The sequence below is a fragment of the Suricata suricatta genome, chromosome 15, assembly GCF_006229205.1.
Source record: "Suricata suricatta isolate VVHF042 chromosome 15, meerkat_22Aug2017_6uvM2_HiC, whole genome shotgun sequence".
NCBI lineage: Eukaryota > Metazoa > Chordata > Mammalia > Carnivora > Herpestidae > Suricata > Suricata suricatta.
Genome location: NC_043714.1, coordinates 26,044,982 through 26,064,599, shown reverse-complemented (window position 1 = coordinate 26,064,599; position 19,618 = coordinate 26,044,982). Strand labels below are relative to the sequence as shown.

The window sequence follows — 19,618 nt, the reverse complement described above, 5'->3', positions numbered from 1 at the left end:
TCTGAATTTTGATTTCAACTCAAGTCATGATCTCATGGTCATGAGATTGAGCCCTGCATCAGGCTAGACACTGAGCATGGAGCCAGGTTGGGATTCTTTCTCCCTCTCTCTCTATCCCTCCCCAACACGCACTCACACATACATACTCTCTCTCAAAATAAACATTTAAAAAAATAAAAAATAACTGAAATAAAACTTGAGAAAATGCTATATTATTTTAAAAGTTCTCTTCTTAGGAGTCCTTAAGTGACTTTCTTCCCAAATTTGTCATTTCAAAAAGAAATTTTAATTGTATTACATACCATTTTTAAAATGCTATTGTAATTGTTATAAACACTGCTAAATTCTGTAGGTGTTATATCCATTTAAACTTCACTAACAGTGTAATTTCCCTATTTTCCCACACTTTCTCCAATAGTGTTACTAAAAAAATTTTTTTTTAAACTCACTGGAGAGGTGAAAAATAGTTCTGTCTGGTTTTAATTGGCTTTTCTCTTATAAAGAATGAGTAGAGCATCTTTTTGTATCATTAAGAATCATTTGCACTGCCTTGTGAACTGTTCATTTGCCTGGTCAAATTACCTGTTGGGTTACTGGTCTTATTTTTAACAATTTCTAGTTAACTCTTTATAGGAGACTAACTTCACTCCTATCCCATAATATGGCTATCTTTTGAGCTTTTCTAAGGCTTTTCTGATATTAGTAATTATTTTTAAAATATAGTTTGTTTCTTTTATGGGCTCCAGACTTACTGTTATAAAGACTCAACCTCACACCAAGGTAAATGGTAAATGGAATTTTCCCATGTTTCCCCCCCTAAAATTTTCATGGTTTTATTGCAAAATTTTCAATCTTTTATTCATTTGGAATTTGTCATGAGTTATGGTATGAGGTATGGATTCAACTTTATTTCTTATTTTTAACATGGCTATGCAGCTTTCTGTCTCCGTATCCTTTATTGACTTTTCTCACTATTGACTGATAACACCTTTATCATATTCTCTTGTGTATTTGGGTCTATTTCTGAACTTTCTCTTCTGTTCCACTGTTCTGATTATCCTTGTGTTAGTATCAGTGTTTTAAATGTTGAGACTTTATAATAATATTTTAATATTTAATAAGATAACCCTACTTTATGCTGCTTCTTTTTCAATCTTTTCTGATTATTGTTGTATGTACACTTTTCCATATGAACTTTAGAATCAGCTTATCTAACTTTTTAAAACTATATTTTAACTAGAAAATGAAATATTACATTCATAAAGAACAACTTAAGGAACTTAATACCTTTATTTTGTTGAACCTGCCTATCTAAAAACATGAGATAATATTTCCATTTAAAGAAGTGTTTGTGTCTTTCAGCTTAAGTATTCTTACCTTATAAAGCATAAGGTATACCTTATACCTGTACACAGATATATATTCCTATATTCCTAAATATTTTTTATTTTATTTTTCATAGAGTTTTTTCTTTTTTATGTTTCAAGGGGTTTCCTGAAATACGAAACCTAGTAATTTCTGTATGTTGGCATTGTGTCACATTACTTCACTGGCTTCTCTTACTGTATATAATCATGTATCAGTTCATTCTCTGGAGTTTTCCAAGCATATCATCTCCTAATAATGCTGTTACTTTCTCTTTTCTAATCCCTATGCATCTAATATCTGTGTCAGTTATAGCAATTACTATATTGGTTAGTTTAATCTTATTCCTGTCTTTAAGGGCTACCTCTAAGTGTCTTTCCACAATACATAATGCTGGCACCTGTGCTACAATAGGTTTATTCTGTCATATTACTGAAATACCCAACTATCCCTATTATGTCTTTATTTTTTTAAGTCAAGAATATTCATTGAATCAGCAAAATCCAAAGATGGTTCTTTAAAAACATTAATAAGGCAGGACTAGTAAGGGAAAAAAAGAAAACATAAATACCAAGGAATGGAAAACAGTACACAACAGAGTTCTTACAAACATGAGGAAAACTGAAGACATATGCTATAATAGACCTTATGCTAATAAATTTGAGAACATTAAATGGACAATATCCTTGACAAGCACCAGAAAAGAGATACTGGAAGAAAGAGAAAATCACAACAGTCATACATTAATTTATTTTTAATGAATCTGTAATTTAAAAACCCCAAGCAATTCTTGGCCCAGATGTCTTTACTGCTGAATTTTTACACACATTTAAGGAAGAAAACAGATCAGGTGCCTAGGTGACTCAGTCAGTTGGGTGGCCGGTTCTTGATTTCAGCTCAAGTCACAACCTTACAGTTCATAAGATGGAGCCCGGCGTTGGGATCTGTGCTGATAGCACGGAGCCTGCTTGAGATTCTTTCTATCCCTCTCTCTCTACCCTTCCCGCCTCATATTCTGTCTCTCCCTGCATCTCTCAAAATAAATAAATAAAATTAATTTAAAATAAATTTAAAAAAGAAATAGCATCAATCTTCTAAAACTCTTTCAAACAATAAAAAATCCAAGAGAACAACTTTCCAACTAGGTTTACAAAGGCAACAAAAATTTGATAAGAAGAAAATTACAGACTTACCTCTCTTAGGAAGATAGATGCAAAATCTTAATTAAATACAAACCAATTTAGATACTGGAGATGACTGATTCTTTAAAGTTTCCTATTGAATGGTAGAAGGTCTGATCATAACATTCATCTGCTCCATGAGTATAACTCATCTACTGTACTTTTTTTCTCACAGCATCCTCGTGTGTGTGTGTGTGTGTGTGTGTGTGTGTTTTATTCATCATTGAATGAATTAAATTTTCCTGGTACAGTTATTTACAAGAGATTATACAAAGAAGGAGAGGTCCACAGTTCCCTTTCAGGCAAACCAACAGCTCTCTTCTCTGTTGCACCAGACACAGATGCAAATAAGGCCTCTCCATGCTTCTCTAAAACAACAGGGGTCCTGGAAGTCTACTGCTGCCAGCCATGGTTCCCTCAGTAGCCATACTTACCACTTCAAAAAAGAAGAAAAAAAAAAAAAAAAAAAAAGACCTAGCTCTTTTAGAGTGGGCCCCTTACCTTCACAATGGATATTTTCTTTTCATTAGTGCTCTTGGAGATCTTCTGCCATTGGGCCTCTTCAACTCTCTGTGCTTTTTCTCCCTACTTCCTCCTTTCTGACTTTTGGTCAATTTAAGCCAGGCTCATTCCAGTTCCTGGCTCTCCAGGGTCCTATACTCACCCCAGTTCCTGCTTTGGCTGTAGTAAACAAGGGATATATACTTCCTGATTAGATTCCTCTCATTTAAGGAGTCACTTTTAAGGTGAGGACACCCTTCACCTTTGAGGTGGCAGGTTCCCATTATGGGCCATGGGTCCCTCAACAATTTCCTATACTTCCTCTGTGGGTAGGTAATCCTGGAACTTAGTTGCTTTGGGCAGCCCTTACAAATATTTTGTAGTCTGTGGATTAGGTCTATCTTTAGTTTCTCCCCAAATGGAGTCTGTATCAGCTTTACTCTGCTTATGATTTTGCAGGATTTCTTTGATACAGATAAATATAGAGAACTATACTATGATGTTAATACACATACACAGATTTTTAAGGGGGAGGAGTTAAGACAGTGAAGCAGCAGAGAGACCCTGAGCTTGTCTTGCCCCTGAAAGGCAGCTAGGTCAGCACCAAACCATTTTGAACACATAGGAAACCGATCTGAGGATTCAACAATATGCATAACTTGAGCCATGGAACTCGGTGGGTATATGGTGTGGAGAGGTAAACTAGGGAGGAGAAAAGCCGTGGAGGGTAGCGAGCTTGTTTTGCAAAGAGAACAGAGAAAGAGAAAGGGGGAGAATGCAGTGCATCGGGATCATGCAAGAAAAGCAGTCCCCCAAAAGTAGCTGGAGAAAGAGAGAGAAACCCCTTGCAGGAGACTGAACAAGAAATCTGAACAAGAAATAACCACTGATGGGAAGAAAGGAGAGGGTTTCAATACCATCAGGATTCTATAAACAGTGGAGCACACAGTCTGAAGTTCTGGGACTCAGTGTCCGGTGGAGCTTGGGAGGAAGTAGGGTGAATCCCCATGAGCAGGCACTGTGGCCTGAGGGATCTATGTGCCACTCAGGGAGAAGCGGTTCCCCCACTTGGAGTGCATTTGGTAGAGGCCATACGGTCTTCCCACAGGCAAAGTTTCCAGCAGACCCTGGAGAGCAGCCACGTTTGCTGATCTTGGGATGAAGACACCAGAGTGCAGTGAAACTGCACTAGCTGTGCATTGTAATTTGCCATCATCTCTGAACCTCTGCTGCTGTGCGATCACATGAACATTTTCTGGGGCAAGCCGACACCCAGCCATTGTTCAGTAAGACCCTGTGCCAGAGAGTCAGTGCAGGTCTAAGCCGCAGGGATCTGTAAAGTGTGGGGTTTTGAAACACAAACCCATGTGAGATAAAACTCCAGAGGGAGGTGCCACCTGCAAGTTGACAGCTTGGACACGGACAGAGTTGAAGCATGGAGGATGGAGGCCTGAGACAAAGGAGGGGTGCTTGATCGCAGGTTGGTGAGAGTGTCAAGTTCATGTGCCAGAGACTAGGGGGCTGGGTGAAGCCATTCCCACTTCTCACACAAACAGGCACCACACTAATCTACCCCATTAAGCTAAGCAGCACCACGTAGTGGAGAACAGAGGTATTATACCAAGTTCTCCCAACTGCCCCCTTCCAAGCACACCCCCTAGAAGACCAGCACAAGTCCCTCCACTTGCTCAGAGTACAGACTATCGAGGGCTTCATAGTTCCAGTTCTAGGAGAAACGGGATATAAATTCTTTTGGGTTTCATTCTGTTCACTGGTTTATTTATTCGTTTTCTTTGTTTCTGTTTTTGCTTAAATTGTTTTCTTTTATTCTACTTCCTTTTCGTCCTTCCTTGGATACAGAAAGGGAAACGTTTATTTTTATTTTTTATCTTTTAAAATATTTCATTCTATTTCATTTTATTCTATATGTTTTTAATTTTCTAATTTTTACCTTTTTCCTTTTTTTTCTCTATTCTATCAAGCTTCTTTCAACAAGCTGACCAAAACACACCTAGAATCTAGCTTCCTTTATTTTTTTGTTTTGTTTTTAATTTTAGTTTTTAAAATTTTATTAATGTTTTTCTTCCTCCAAAATGACAAAACAAAATAATTCACCCCAAAAGAAAGAACAGGAAGAAATGACAGCTGGGGACTTAATCAACACAGATATAAGCAAGATGTCTGAACTAGAATTCAGAACCACAATAATAATACTAGCTGCAGTTGAAAAAAGTACAGACTCCCTTTCTGCAGAGATAGAGAAATTAAACATGCTATAACCAAGAAGCAATTTTGAATGGATGCCACGAGAGCCAGGATGGACATAGCAGAGCTGCAAATCAGCGATACAGAAGATAAAATTATGAAGAATAAGGAAGCAGGGAAAAAGAGGGAAGCAAAGGTAAAAGATGACAATATAAGACTTGGAGAACTCAGTGGCTTAATAAGAAGGAATAACATCTGAATCACAGTCCAGAAGATGAAGAGAAAACGGATGAAGGTTTATGTGAGCAAATTATAGTGGAAATTTTTCCTAATTTGGGGAAGGACACAGACATCAAAATCCAAGAAGCACAGAGAATTCCCATTAGATTCAACAAAAACTGACCATTACCAAGGTATATCATAGTCAAATTCACAAAATATACAAAGAAAGAATTATGAAAACAGCAAGGGAAAAAAAGTCCTTACACACCAATTTTCTAACTTTAACATGAGTATGTCTCTCCCAAGGATTTTGTTAAAATGCAGACTCTAATTCAGTATATCTGGGTGGGACCTGAGATTCTGCATTTCTAACAAGTTCCCAAATAGTGGTGATATTACTGTTCGATAAACCACAATTTTAAGTACCAAGAAATTAAGCTACTTAATGTAAAGCAATGGTTTTTACTTTGTTTTTATCTGAGGATTGATTTTTTTTCACTATCGGAAACCTTCTCCCTTAAAAAGAAATAGGATAACTAACATTTACTGAGAGATCATCATGGGTAAACTCAATGCAATCCTCGTAAGAACCCCACAAGACAGATACTACCATTACAATCACCACTTTACAGATAAGAGAAGAGAAGTATAGATTAAGTAACTTGTCCAACACAACATGGTAAGTAACAGAGTTTGCTCTTGAGCCAGCTTTCTTTTTCATACGCACTATATTACACTGCCTCCAAAAATTTCAATAAACCATAGATAGTTTATCTATCTTGGCTTTCTAATGCTATAAAAACCTCACTGTAATAGGTTTTGAGAGAGTAGTTTGGTTTCCTCTTTGCAGAAGTTTAAAATAAACAATTTTCTGATTATTTCTAAACTGAAAACCTGAAACATAATTCTCCTTAATTTAAAATCTTAGCAAAATAGATAATTACTATATTTTTTCAATATGCAGAGCAGCCAAGTTCATACTATTCAAAAAGCTATGTAATTACCCTAGGCTTAAGAGGCTTTACTGTTGGAATATCAGTTCCTTCAGCTCTTTGTCTGCTTGAGTCAAAAGTCTTCCGTTTTTTAGTGGCAGTTTTCTGGCAAATGGGTCCATGTTTTTTCTGTCAAGATGAATAAATACAATGTATCATTTTCTTTTCTATAGAAGGGAATTCTATAAAACTTTAAATTGCCATCGGAGACCAGTTTAAAAACTGGAAGATGAAATAAAAATAAAACAGAAATTACATAACTAAATAAAAATAAATAAGACAGATTTTGCATTAACTAAAATTGTCAAAGAGTACACTTGATGCATGCTATAAGTTAACTTTCTCAAGAAAGTATAAATAGTATATACAACAAGAAAATATAGGAAAATACTCTGCCAAAATTTTATTAAGAGTTATTAAATATTCTAGTTTTTACACTGCTATGAATAAGGGAAAGTAATGTAACCAAACTGAAGCTATTTAAATGAAAAATAAAGTTACATTTATCACTAAATACATGAAAATTAATACTAGAAAAAGAATGTAAACAGAAACTGCATTAGAGTGAAGATTATAAAAAGTTAATACAATAGTAGTAGTCTGGGCTACTAAGGTTATAACATAATAGTAGTATATTAAATTAATGTGAAGTTAACACAAAATGATAGGACACAGTGGTCTGATTTGTGTCCTTCCTCCACAATCATCTATTTCTTCCCTAATGAAACAAGTTTTCTGCCCTTCTTTACCAAGGATTTTTCTTGAGCTGTCTGTCCTTCCACTTCTATAGGTTTTTTATTATTATTATTATTATTATGGCTGCCAACTCATTCATTCAATCTTTCATGTATTCATTTTTAAGGACATTACAATGGAATCTTTCATAACTGACTCCAGTTAAACTAATGGATAAATAATCATTTCCCCTCCCCTAAATAAAATATGTTAACAAAGAACATTAGTGCACTATATGCACTTTTTTTCCTTTTGTATTTTGATAAACACTGAAGAAGCTAGAACTGTTAAACTTGATCTGAGGAAACAGGAAGCTTCCGACAGAACTGGTTGGTTTGGTATCATGGGGCCTCTTGTTCAATACACAATTAGAAATCAATTGTTGTACATACATGTTTTCGGTTTTCAGTTGTAACAAGCACTGTAATTAAGAGTTACTGGAATAAAAATTTCTTAAATATGAAAAAAAAAGTGTGGCAACAGGCAACTTCCTAATAGATGTCTATTCTCACATTGCGTTGTGTATGTCAAAAGAATGTGGTGCTTATTCCCAAATAGTGACTAAATTATTTAATTAAATACATGAGGGCAAAGAGAGCAACTTTTTTCCTATGTAAACTGAGCAGAATGCTTTGAAAATGGTTTGGAAAAGAGTGGACTGACAATAGAAACAAGAAAAAAAATCAGAGTGTGGGCAAGATACTGTTAAAGGACAAAGGAAAAAAAAGCTGTTATTATTTAAAAGGAGGCCATTGTCTGACAGACATTTTGGATCATTAAATCCTCATTTTGCATTAAAGAAACAAACCGGAAATAGTAATGGGCATTCTGGATTGTGGCAGAACTCTAGCCAGCAGATCTATATTCAAAGAAAAATCTTTTTTCTACATCAAAATATTAATAAATGTATATTTATATTTAAAGTAAAAAAACAATGTACATAGACATTTATCCCCTTATTCTCTAGTTAGTTCGCTATTTTACATTAAAATCAATTAAAAGTGCTTCTGTTTGTATACATCAACTATCTAAAAGTACCTAAGGAATGCATAATATATTTTAGGTACACTTTTAATTGACAACAATTTTTCTTTGGAGTATTTCAAATATATTTATGAATTAAGAGAATAGTGTCATGAACTCCTCTTTTGTCATCAACAATTACCAACAATTCGGCAAACTTGTCATCTATACTAGCTTTTTTTCCTGAAGTACTTTAAAGCAAAACCCAGACATCATATCATTCTTTAACTTTAAATATATTATTATGCATTTCTCAGAGTTTTTGTTTTTCTTAATATTCCTAAAGAGGAACCTTTAACACGGTAGTTCTGAAGACCAAACTCTAAAGGAAAGAGACCATTCTGGAAGAAATATATAGATGGAACAGATACTCTTGAACAAAGAACACTGGCCAATATCTCTTTAAATTATCCCACAGAGGTTCTTTCTGTAATGGTTGTCCTGAAGTATTGAAGAATTACAGATCTGCCATAACCAAAGGAAAAATGCACTCACTAATGCCACTGGAAAGAATGTTCTTCCACAAATCTTACATGGTAACAATTCTCCAACTTGGACACTTCCATTTTCTGAAACAGAAAAGAATTTTTTAAAATGTTTACTTGTTTCTGAGAGAAAGATAGAGTGCAAGTGGGGGAGAGGCAAAAAGAGAGGGAGACACAGAATCAGAAGCAGGTTCCAGGCTCCGAGCTATCAGCACAGAGCTTGATGCGAGGCTTGAATCGATGAACTGTGAGATCACGACCTGAGCCGAAGTCAGGTACTTAACTGACTGAGCCACCCAGGCACCCCTAAAACAGAAAATAAATTTACTCAATAAATTCTCTGCTCAAATTATGAAAGTTCCAAATTTTAATGTCTTCCCTTGGTTTCATGTGTAAGTTGTGAGCTCTTGTGGAAATGTCTTTGCTTCATTTTGGAATAAGCAATATTATTGATTGAAATGGGCATAAGATAACCACAAGTTATCAGTGGCCAAAAAGGCCATGCCAAATACTGAAGTCATGATTTAAGGATAACCAAACAGATATTGCTGGAAATATCTAGTTTTCTTTAATTTTAACCAAACCACCAATTTGTTATATTCTCCGAACTTCTAGGCTATCTCTACTGTAAATTACCAAACTTTAAAAACCTAGTTTATCTTGGGGCGCCTGGGTGGCTCAGTTGGTTAAGTGTCTGACTCCTGATATCGGCTCGTCATGATCTCAGGGTTTCATGAATTGGAGTTCTGGACACGGACCAGACAGAGGCTGCTTGGGATTCTCCCTTGCTCTCTGCCCCTCCCTGCTCCTACTCTCTGTCTCTCAAAATAAGTAAATAACCTTAAAAAAAGGTTTATCGTAAGGTTAATATTATATATTATTAATCCTCAAAGTATTAAGATAGAACATTGGTGATCAGTGAGGTAGCTTCCTGAGATGATCTAGGGAGTCTAGGATAAAAAGAATCTTGTTCTATTTAACACCAGACAACAAAGCAATAATGCTTTAAAGAAAAAAATCATCTAGTTACTATGCTGCCTTTATGATATGAATTGTTCATTATTTTACACACACAGTATAATATTAGGATTCAATGGAAATATTAAAATTGAGATTTCTGACCTATGGGCACAATTCTTTAAATAAGGAACAAGTAGCTGAAACGTTTACTCAATCAAAACTGAATACATCTATCACACATTTTCATACAACATATTTTGTTACTAAATTGATTAAAAACAACAACAACAACCACATTCTTTGGAATGCTACATAACTGAGTTGATTTGTCATTTTCTTATCTAGCCAATCATCAAAACTAAATTTATTTTCATATCTGTAATTTTCTAAAAATGATACTTGAACCTTTATCTTAACCATGTTTTCTGCTGAATATTTTACTGATTGTTTTATCACATGAAAGACAAATAGAAAGCCACTTTTAGAAGTAATCTAAATAAACTCATGAAAAAAGTACAATTAGGACTTCATATAATTTGTTCCAAAGCATTTAATGAGTCACAGAAAACTAATAAAATCAAAATAGACATTTTTGAGAATACAGTCAAACAGTACCAGAAAAGCTGCTGTGCTCTCTCATTCTCTTAATACTCCACTGCCTTATTTTAATGGTAGATAGACTATTCGCCATCTCAGATGGAGGCAATGTCTCCATGGTGGCAGTTAAGCAGTGGGCACTACAAAAGCAAAGCTAAGATTTACCTGATTTGTCCTGCTCCGATACCACATGTTATGTTATTTAGGGAGAGCAACCTCTTTTATAGAGACTTAATTCCACTATCTAAAAAGCTGAGGTAGTTGCTGGATAGAATCCATTACGTACATTAAGATAAGGATGTACATATGATGATTAAAGTGATACCACATGATGCATAATCTATTAAGCTTGTTTATTTATAGTTTTCATAAACTCTTAAATTATAAGAACTGATTTTAAAATTCATTAATACAAAATCTCAAAAAGGATCTCATATTTTATTTGCTTAAAAGTATATTTCAGTATCTCTGTTAAATAGATGACAAAGCAAAATTTTATAAAAATTAATTGTTGAGAAAAATAGATTCAACCCATGGAAATAACATGACTGCCTATGCAAGCACCCACTACTTGCCAAGCACATACCAAGTAATAGTGACAAAAGCATGAAATAACACAACCATTGTTCTTATAAAGCTAACAGTCTACATGATTTACTTCTTCACTATATTTAAGAACCAAATTATCTTCCATTTTTTAATGTAATTGCAACTACAATACTAACATGTAATAAATTCCAACTCCTGGGACAAGTTATCAAATATGCTTAAATTGTCTTGAAAGGGAAAAAAAAACTTTATTTCTAAAGGCATAAAAAAGAGGAAACCGCCTTAAAGAGAAAGCATTTAAAAACAATTATCTCAATGAAGAAAAATATTAAGTCATTACTTCATTCAAAATAAATAAAAATATAAATTTATAATATCCTTTCTCTTACATTAGCTGGTCATAGAGCACTGCCCTATAATTCACAAAATATAACATGTACATGTATGTTGGTGTAACACCCCCTTCTACCAGCAAGTCATGATAAACAGCTTAGGTTCAGAGTCACAAAGCCGAATTTTTGTAATGGTTTTCATGAAAAGATATGACAGCTTAGCAGAAAAGGCGCTGGAATTTATTTCATATCGTTTAAGTCCCAGGTCTGTCACATAGAACTGTGACTTCCTGGGCACCTAAGATTAAGCTTCCTCTTGTATAAAATGAGGAAGTTAGGTTAAATGGCCTATATAGTCCCCTTCTATCTCTAACATTTCATAATAAATACACTATATTTATCTAATAAAATCTATCTTAAGATTATATTAAGAAGAGAAATACATGTTATCATACATATATCTCTTACCGGTATTAAATTTAAAAAATTGGGTACATATAAGGATGATTAAACCAACTGACCATTGCAGATGGTGGAATGAATGATTCAGGTAGCATGTAGAATGTTGAGAAAATCACTTCCACTTGTCTACATATAGAACTGAGAATCTGAAGGAACTATTGCAAAGAACATGATGTCTCTCTCCCTTTTGGAAATGTCTTCAAGAAGAAAATGTATGACTAATCATATAAATAGCTCCATTTAACATTTGTTAAATATATAAGGATATTATCTGCTCAATCTACCTTAAAATTTAAGGGATCATCTAAGATAGTATATATAAAAATGCTTCACAACCAATGAAATAAAAAATACTACTCTGCAGAGCATGGGGGCAAACCCCACTAATCTGTCCTGAGTGGCAAAAGCTAGCAAATTGTGAGGCTTATAAAAATATAGTAGAGACAATATGCAGAGATGTGACTGTTATAGCAGAGAGTAAGCACTGTTGAAGCACTCAAACTAACAGATAAAAGCAAGTAAATAAAGAACTTTAATATTCTAAAACTCTCAAGAAGCTAACCTCTCCTTATAAAATTTATCACAAACACAATGTTGATTCTGTTATGCATTACTGTATTTAGGAACTTCAAACATGCACCATAAGGCTTGAAATGGTATCTTTATATAATGCTATTACATATATATGCAAATATCTATATGTATAAATATTATATACATATTACACATTATACAATACATATGTAGATATATATTATATAGAGATGTGAAGTAATATGTTATCTAAGGTAGTTATAACATTCTGAAATGTATATATTTAAAAAATAGGAAAGAATTTTTTCAAAAGAAAAGAAATCTTGAAATTAACAGTTCTGGCCTCTGTGTAGCATCTATTTCCTCACCTCTGGTCACTGCTCATCTGAATCCAACCATTAAAATAAAACCTTCCTTTTTAAAAACATGGCATCTGTTACACCACTCTCTTCCAACAATTCTTTTCAAAATCTAATTACTTCCAGGTCAACAATCTCTAACATCTCACAAGATTTTCCTTGTTCAGCTCATCCTAGATTTCAACATTTCAACATTCACACTTAACCTACTCAACACATAACCTTCACCCTCCACTCCTCTTTAGTCCATCCCTCCAGTTTGGCAAAAACAACCACTGTTGAAACAATTTAGTAAAGGTCCACCTTTCGACTCTTAAAATGCTGAAGCACCCTCTGTAACTACAACTTCTACCTTCTACCTTTCTATAAAGCACTTTCTTGATCTCTGAGTGATCTGTATTTTCTTGATAACCTATTTCTGGTTGCAGTCAGTCTGAACCTGACTAGTCATTTCCACTTTGACCAACCATCCTCAAATCCCTTGCTCCACAGTCACATGTTTGGAAACTGCCACATTAAATTAAAGGGTGTTCTTAGAGCAGAACTTCCTCAGTCTTAAAAAAGAGACTTAGAATATTATTATTTCCCCAACAGAAATCCCTTCTGACCTAGGAGATATTTTAGGACCAATGGAGTAGCAAATTTTTTTGAAACACTGGCTTACATCTACTGACTAGCTCTTCTCTACTTCCCTTTTTCACCTTATCTGAATTCCAGGCAAATTTTATTAGGCCTAAACACTATATTAAAATAGACCAATTTGTTGATCCCACAAGTATTTGTTGAGCACCTAGCATGACACAGAAACTGTTCTATGAGGTAAGCAGACACAGATGATCTTACAGAGCTTCTACTCTTCTAACGAAAAAAATAAAAACAATGAAATGTATAAAATGTTAGGTGGTGATAAGCACAATGTAGAAAAACAAAGCAGAGTAAGGAGAAAGAAGACATAGTGCTATGTGTGTTTGGAGGGTGGGTAGGATCAGGGAGAGCTTCTTTAATGAGAAGACTTAAGAGTAGTGACCTTAAGAAAGAGGGAACTAGAGACGCCTGAGTGGCTCAGTTGGTTAAGCGACCTCCTGCTGGTCTTGGCTCAGGTCATGGTCTTAACAGTTTGTGAGTCTGAGCTCCGCACCATGCTCCGTACTTTCTCTGGCCTCCCTCACTTGTACTTTCTCTCTCTCTCTCAAAATAAAAAACAAACTTCAAAAAAGAAAAAGAAATAAACAAGGAATTAAACCACCCATGAATCTAACTACCAAATGCAGGGGCACCTGGCTGGCTCAAGTGGTAGAGCATACGACTCATGATCTCAGCATCATGAGCTCAAGCTGCATGTTTAGCATGGAGCTTACTTTAAAGTAATAATAATTATTATTATTTTCAAATCCAAAGCCCTCTTTTGAGTCCTCATCCTACTGGATCTTTCTATAGCATAAAGCACTGCTGATCAATCCCTTCCACCTTTAAGGTCCTTTCTCTCTTGGCCTCCATGATATTTCTCCCTCATATGCCCAAGTTCTTCAGATCTCAGAAGCTAAGTAGGGTCAGTACTGAGACCTCCAGGAATTTCTGGTGCTATAGGCTTTTTCTGGCACACATTCACTACTCAATATTAGTTTCTTACCACTTTCCCTTCTTGATAATTTTTAACTCTCTTTACAGACTTCTTCCTACTCCAATTTCCTTTCCTGTTACCATAAAGCATCAATTCCTCTCCAAGCTTCTTTCCACATTTTGTTACATACAGCTTTCCCGGGTGAGTACATCCACTTGTTGTCACTTATATGTCATGACTACTTGGCTAAAAATTCCAGATAGACACTTCCAAGTAGCCACTAGATAGCCTCCAAGTACTGCACTAAAATTTCTAGAGCCAAACTCATTACGTCTTTTCCCACTATGTTTGGTCTTCCTCTTGGTTAAAAATATTAATATTACCTCTTAGCACAAGCTAGATAGCCCTTTATATTTGATTCCTTTTCCCTCACAACCAGTCATATCTCACCTCTCTATCTCAGAAGTATCTTCTAAATCTATCCTTCTAAAATATATATATATTTTTTTTTAATTTTTAAAAAATTTTGAGAGACAGAGAGAGATAGTGTGAGCAAGGGAAGGTCAGAGAGAGAGGGAGACACAGAATCTGAAGCGGGCTCCAGGCTCTAAGCCAATTGTCAGCACAGAGCCCAATATGGGGCTCGAACCCACAAACCACGAGACCATGACCTAAGCCGAAGCCAAACGCTTAACTGACTGAGCCACCCAGGTACTCCTATATATATATATACATACACACATACACACACACACACACACACAGCCACCCAGGTACTCCTATATATATATATATACACACACACACACACACACACATATATATATTTATTTATTTATTTTGAGAGAGAGAGAGTAAGTGGGGAAGGAGGCAGAGAAAGAGGTACAGAGAGAATCTCATGCAGGCTCTACAATGTCAGCACAGAACTTAACATGGGGCTCAAACTCATGAACTGTGAGATTATGTCCTGAGCTGTCAGGCAATTAACTGTGCCATCCAGCTGCCCCCATCCTCCCTTTACAATTCCTGCTATTTGCGCTTTAGTTCAAATCATCATCATATATACGTATTTCCAATCTCTTCTTTCTCCAGTCTATCTATCCTGTTGTCACAGCCATCTAATGAGACAGCCTACAGCACCTTCCAAACATGCTGTTTTACCTATACTGAATCACTCCTAAGCTCTTAACACATTTCTTAAGAGTTTACCCATCCAATAAACAAGTACTGGGGCACCTGGGTGGCTCAGTTGGTTGAGCATCCTACTTTGGCTCAGGTCATGCTGACAGCTCAGAGCCTGGAGCCTGTTTCAGATTCTGTGTGTGTCTCTCTCTACCCTTCCCCAACTTGTGCTCTGTCTCTGTCTCAAAAATAAATAAGCTATAAAAAATTTTTTTAAAACAAACAACAAAAAAACCCCAAGTACTGAGGGGGCTTCCTATGTACTAGGCACTTCGTCAAAAGCTTTATATATGTGACATCATTTAATCTTAATATGGTTCAGGTAAGTTGGATTTAATAGCCCCACTTTTTATAGTTAAGGAAACTGAAGTTCAGATCAACCAAATCAATCATAGCACTAAATAAAAAGAAACAAAGCAATGATCCAAATGCAGGCCTCTAGAACACACTGTTTATTAAAACAATCTAGTTTTCAACTTAGCACACACACCAAAAAAAACCCAAAATAAAACCAATGAATGCAAAATAAATTAATAAAGATGAAGAGTTATTCAGTAAACCAGTATGTGTTTGGACTAGGGAAAAACAAAACAAAAAGGAAACTCTAATGGGACAGGAATGCTTGTCTTAACTAAATCAGAGGCTACATTAGAGAAAGGCGATTTGACTTTTAATGAGATTTTAGAGGACAGTACAGTAAAATCTACTAAGTAATCCACAAAAGGAATGAGCAGCCTGATCTCTGTGACAAACATTAGTAACCACTTATCAAGATGTTATGAAAGAAATGACAACACTGTATTGATTAGATGTGCTTAAAGTTGATCATTTCTCCATTTTAAGGATAAAAAGCTTAAGACCTATTGGAACTTTCACCAATCTAGAACTACTTCTGCTGATCTTAAGTATATCTATTGGGCACAAGACTTAAGAGAAAAGGAATTAAAGAGTTTGCTCTAATTACACACAGAACACAGAAGTGCTCATATATAGATTACCCAAAAATCATGACTAATAATTTACATTTAGTTTTGAAATACAGTGTTCAGGCTAATAATAACTCATTTCTTAATAATCAGGAAGCATGAAAGTCCCAGAAGACCAAAAATAATGTAAGCAGTACATGCTTTATATGCAAATAATTTTTAAAAGAGTACAATAATTTTCAATAGAATTTTTAAAGAGCCCACATATTTTCTGGTTTTATAATCAAGCTTAGTTCAGTAACTGGTTTCAACTAGAAACATGGGTCTAATGCCTAACAGTACAATATTTGCTCAATTACTATGAGGTTGAGCAAATTCCTGAAGATTTTCTTGGACACTGTAATATAATGTTTATTAGACACTCAGTGCTAGACTTTAACTTCCAAGAAGGGAAAAACTTTATCTTATTCATCACTGTATCAATGTTTATTAAATAAAGGCATGAATAAATGAATGAATGGTAACCTTAAGACTCAAACTTTCACTCTTTGCAAAATGTGACCTCTCAGAAATTTTGTTGTATTAGTTTAAACCACTTGATATTACTAATTTCAATTGTTTTTCTGTACAGAAAACCAATTCAATATACTTTTACCTAATTCATTAGAACTAAACACTTTATGGTTATTGATAATAACTCATTTTGTTTAAAAAAAACAAACAAAAACAAAAAATAAAGAGCAAGTTACTATTTACCATGATACCTCACAAGCTGGGCCCATAAAACAAGCCCCTCATAACATAACCTATTATATCAGAAGAGGTGTATTTCTCCACCCATGTAATTAAGTACTATACTAGGCTTTCAATATATTTTAAAAGCATTCTTACTAAGATTTCAATAGTAACGTCTTAATACTGCTAAAATATAAGGTTTGCTAAAACACAGACTTAATGAGAGCAGAGCTTTGATTTTATATTTTTTTCTACATCTCCAGGGCCTAGAATGGTGCTCATCATAGACAAAGTCATTCATCTAACAACAAATATTTATTAAGTGCCTACTCTGTGTCAGACACTGTTTTAGGTGCTTAGCATACAGAAGTGAAAAAGTAGATGAAGATCTTTAATTACAAATGTTGAATAAAATAATAAAAACCTGCAGAAAAACTGTTTTAAAGCACTTTAAGTATGTTTTGATAACTTCATGAAAATTCCAGAACCCATGATCCTACACATTATTTTATAAGATCACGATATATTTCAAAATATATTTAAAAAAAAATAAGATGCCGGAGCACCTGAGTGGCTCAGTTGGTTAAGCCTCCTACTTCAGCTCAGGTCATGACCTCAGAGTTAGTGAGTCTGAGCCCTGCATCAGGCTCCGTGCTGACAGCTAGAAGCCTGGAGCCTGCTTCAGATTCTGTGTCTCCTTCTCTCTCTACCCCTCCCCCACTCATGGTCTTTCTCTCTCTCAAAAATAAACATGTAAAAATTTTAAGAAAATAAGATGCCTCTAGGAGACCTCTAAAAAACTGCTTGAAAGTAAAGATTATAATTCTTATTTCATGGAAGCTTTGGAATCTTAATGATCTCCCTAAAATAAATTAATCAAAGAACAAGACTTTCATTTGCCAACAGTAAGCTGCAGCTGCCCACAAATGGAAAATTATCAGAATTCTTATCTACCATTCTCAAGCTGTTTACTATGAGGGCAAAAGCATGAAACACTATCATACTCATCATAAACTTGTTTTTTGGTGAGCTTAGGTAACTGCAAAAAGTTCCCAGTTGTTACTTTTCATAACATAACGTGAAATAGTGAAATAATTTGCTCTCCAGAATGCAACAATACAGGGCTCAGTGCTCCTGTTTATTTTTAATTCCACCTGAATGTATGTAAAATAGGAGGGGGGAAAAGAGCTAAATCAAGACAACACGATCTTTCAATTCTGCAGACGACTTCTTCATGGGAAGAATGAACCACAACTTGAAAAATAATCTTGAAACTGTTGTTGCCAATGTTGGGTTTTTTTTCCCTTTGTTGTTTTTCGGCAATGCTATATTTCACAGGATAAAATGGATAAAAATAATAGAGAAGTGAAAAAACTGGGAACAAAGCAAAATCCGGAGTCATGGTTACAGCACAAAGATAAACTCAAAGATAAGGAATCAACGCTGGCTCTTCCTTACAGAATGGTCATGAGTAAGTCTTAAATCCTTCTGTTAGTCTATTGTCCTGGCTCTAAAGCTGACCAGTGACACTTCCTTGGGAGATGCTCTTGGCATCCCTCCGACAGATGCGGTGCAAATAGAAAAACGGTTACCTAGGGAAACTGGCCAAGGAAAGTGTCAGAAGCTAGAGGCTGGAAACACACCCCGAGGCCCCCCAGCAAAGGCTAGAGGTAGGGAGCCCACAGACAATAATGAAGAGTCTACTTTGCAAGAAAAATAAAATCTGTCCGAAGTCTGTGACTACCAAAAGGACAGTCAGGATCAGGCAAGACCAGAAGAGGGAAGAGACCGGCAGGCAGACGCCCAAAGCAGTATCAGGCTCGCGGTGAGAAACCCCAGCTGAAAACCGTCTGAAGCTGGGCAGCCAGAGAATCATCACCTCCACCGCGCCGGGGGCTGTAGGGCTACCACCTGCTAGGGCCTCGGGAGGAGCGGCGGGGTCCACCGCTCCGGACCCGCCCTGGCTTCCTTGGTACGCTGGCCTGGGCACCCCTGCTGCTCCAGGCCCGTTCTGACCGCCCGGCCCGCATCCCTTCACCTCCTCACCTTCCAGTCCCTCCATTGCGCCACCTCCTCGGGTTCCCCGAGATTCCTCCGGCAACACCCGCAACAGTCACAGCCGCCGCCGCTGCCACCGCCCAGCTCCGGCTGTAGCAACGCGGCCGCACCTCCCACCCGCTAACATCCCGAGCTCCCATTGGCCCGAGGCTGGCGGGGCGGGACTCCTGAGGGGCGGGGCCTGGCGGGGAGGCGAGCCTCCAGCAGCAGCCGCACTGCTGACGGCAGGCTGTGGGCTTTCCCGGTCGTCCTCCCTCCCGGGAAACGTAAACCTCTTCAGGTTGTGTGCTGCCTCCCAACGACGCCTTTGTTCCACTGACTGCAGCCTTGTTTCCCTCACACCTTATCCTTCTATTTAGAATCTCTCAGCACCTCGTGGGCAGCCATTCACCAGTCCCTCAGTCGGTCAATCCAGGTGCGTCTTCTCTTTTGTCCGTCTCTGAGGACTCTAAGCAAACAAGCCAAATACACGTCCGTGCAGCGCACTCCCCATTTTCCGCTTGTTGGTTACACGACACTACCTGAGTGTATTTGCTTACACTCGAGATTCACGCACAGGTTTAGCAGTTAAGGCACTTTTTTCTCTCTCTCTCTCTCTCTTTTTTTTTTTTCAGAAATCATACTTTGTGTCTGGCATTCTAGAACTGAAATCGC

At 36.4% G+C, this 19,618-nt stretch overlaps 1 protein-coding gene across 1 annotated transcript in view; it reads right to left on the bottom strand.

Moving 5' to 3' along the window:
- ZC2HC1A (zinc finger C2HC-type containing 1A) overlaps window positions 1-19,091 on the bottom strand; it is a 40,116-nt gene extending 21,025 nt beyond the window's left edge. Inside the window, 3 exon segments of the mRNA XM_029923294.1 lie at window positions 6,479-6,595; window positions 8,720-8,793; window positions 18,953-19,091. Coding sequence (XP_029779154.1) covers window positions 6,479-6,595; window positions 8,720-8,793; window positions 18,953-19,091 — 330 coding nt within the window.
- Between the last annotated feature and the right edge of the window lie 527 nt (window positions 19,092-19,618).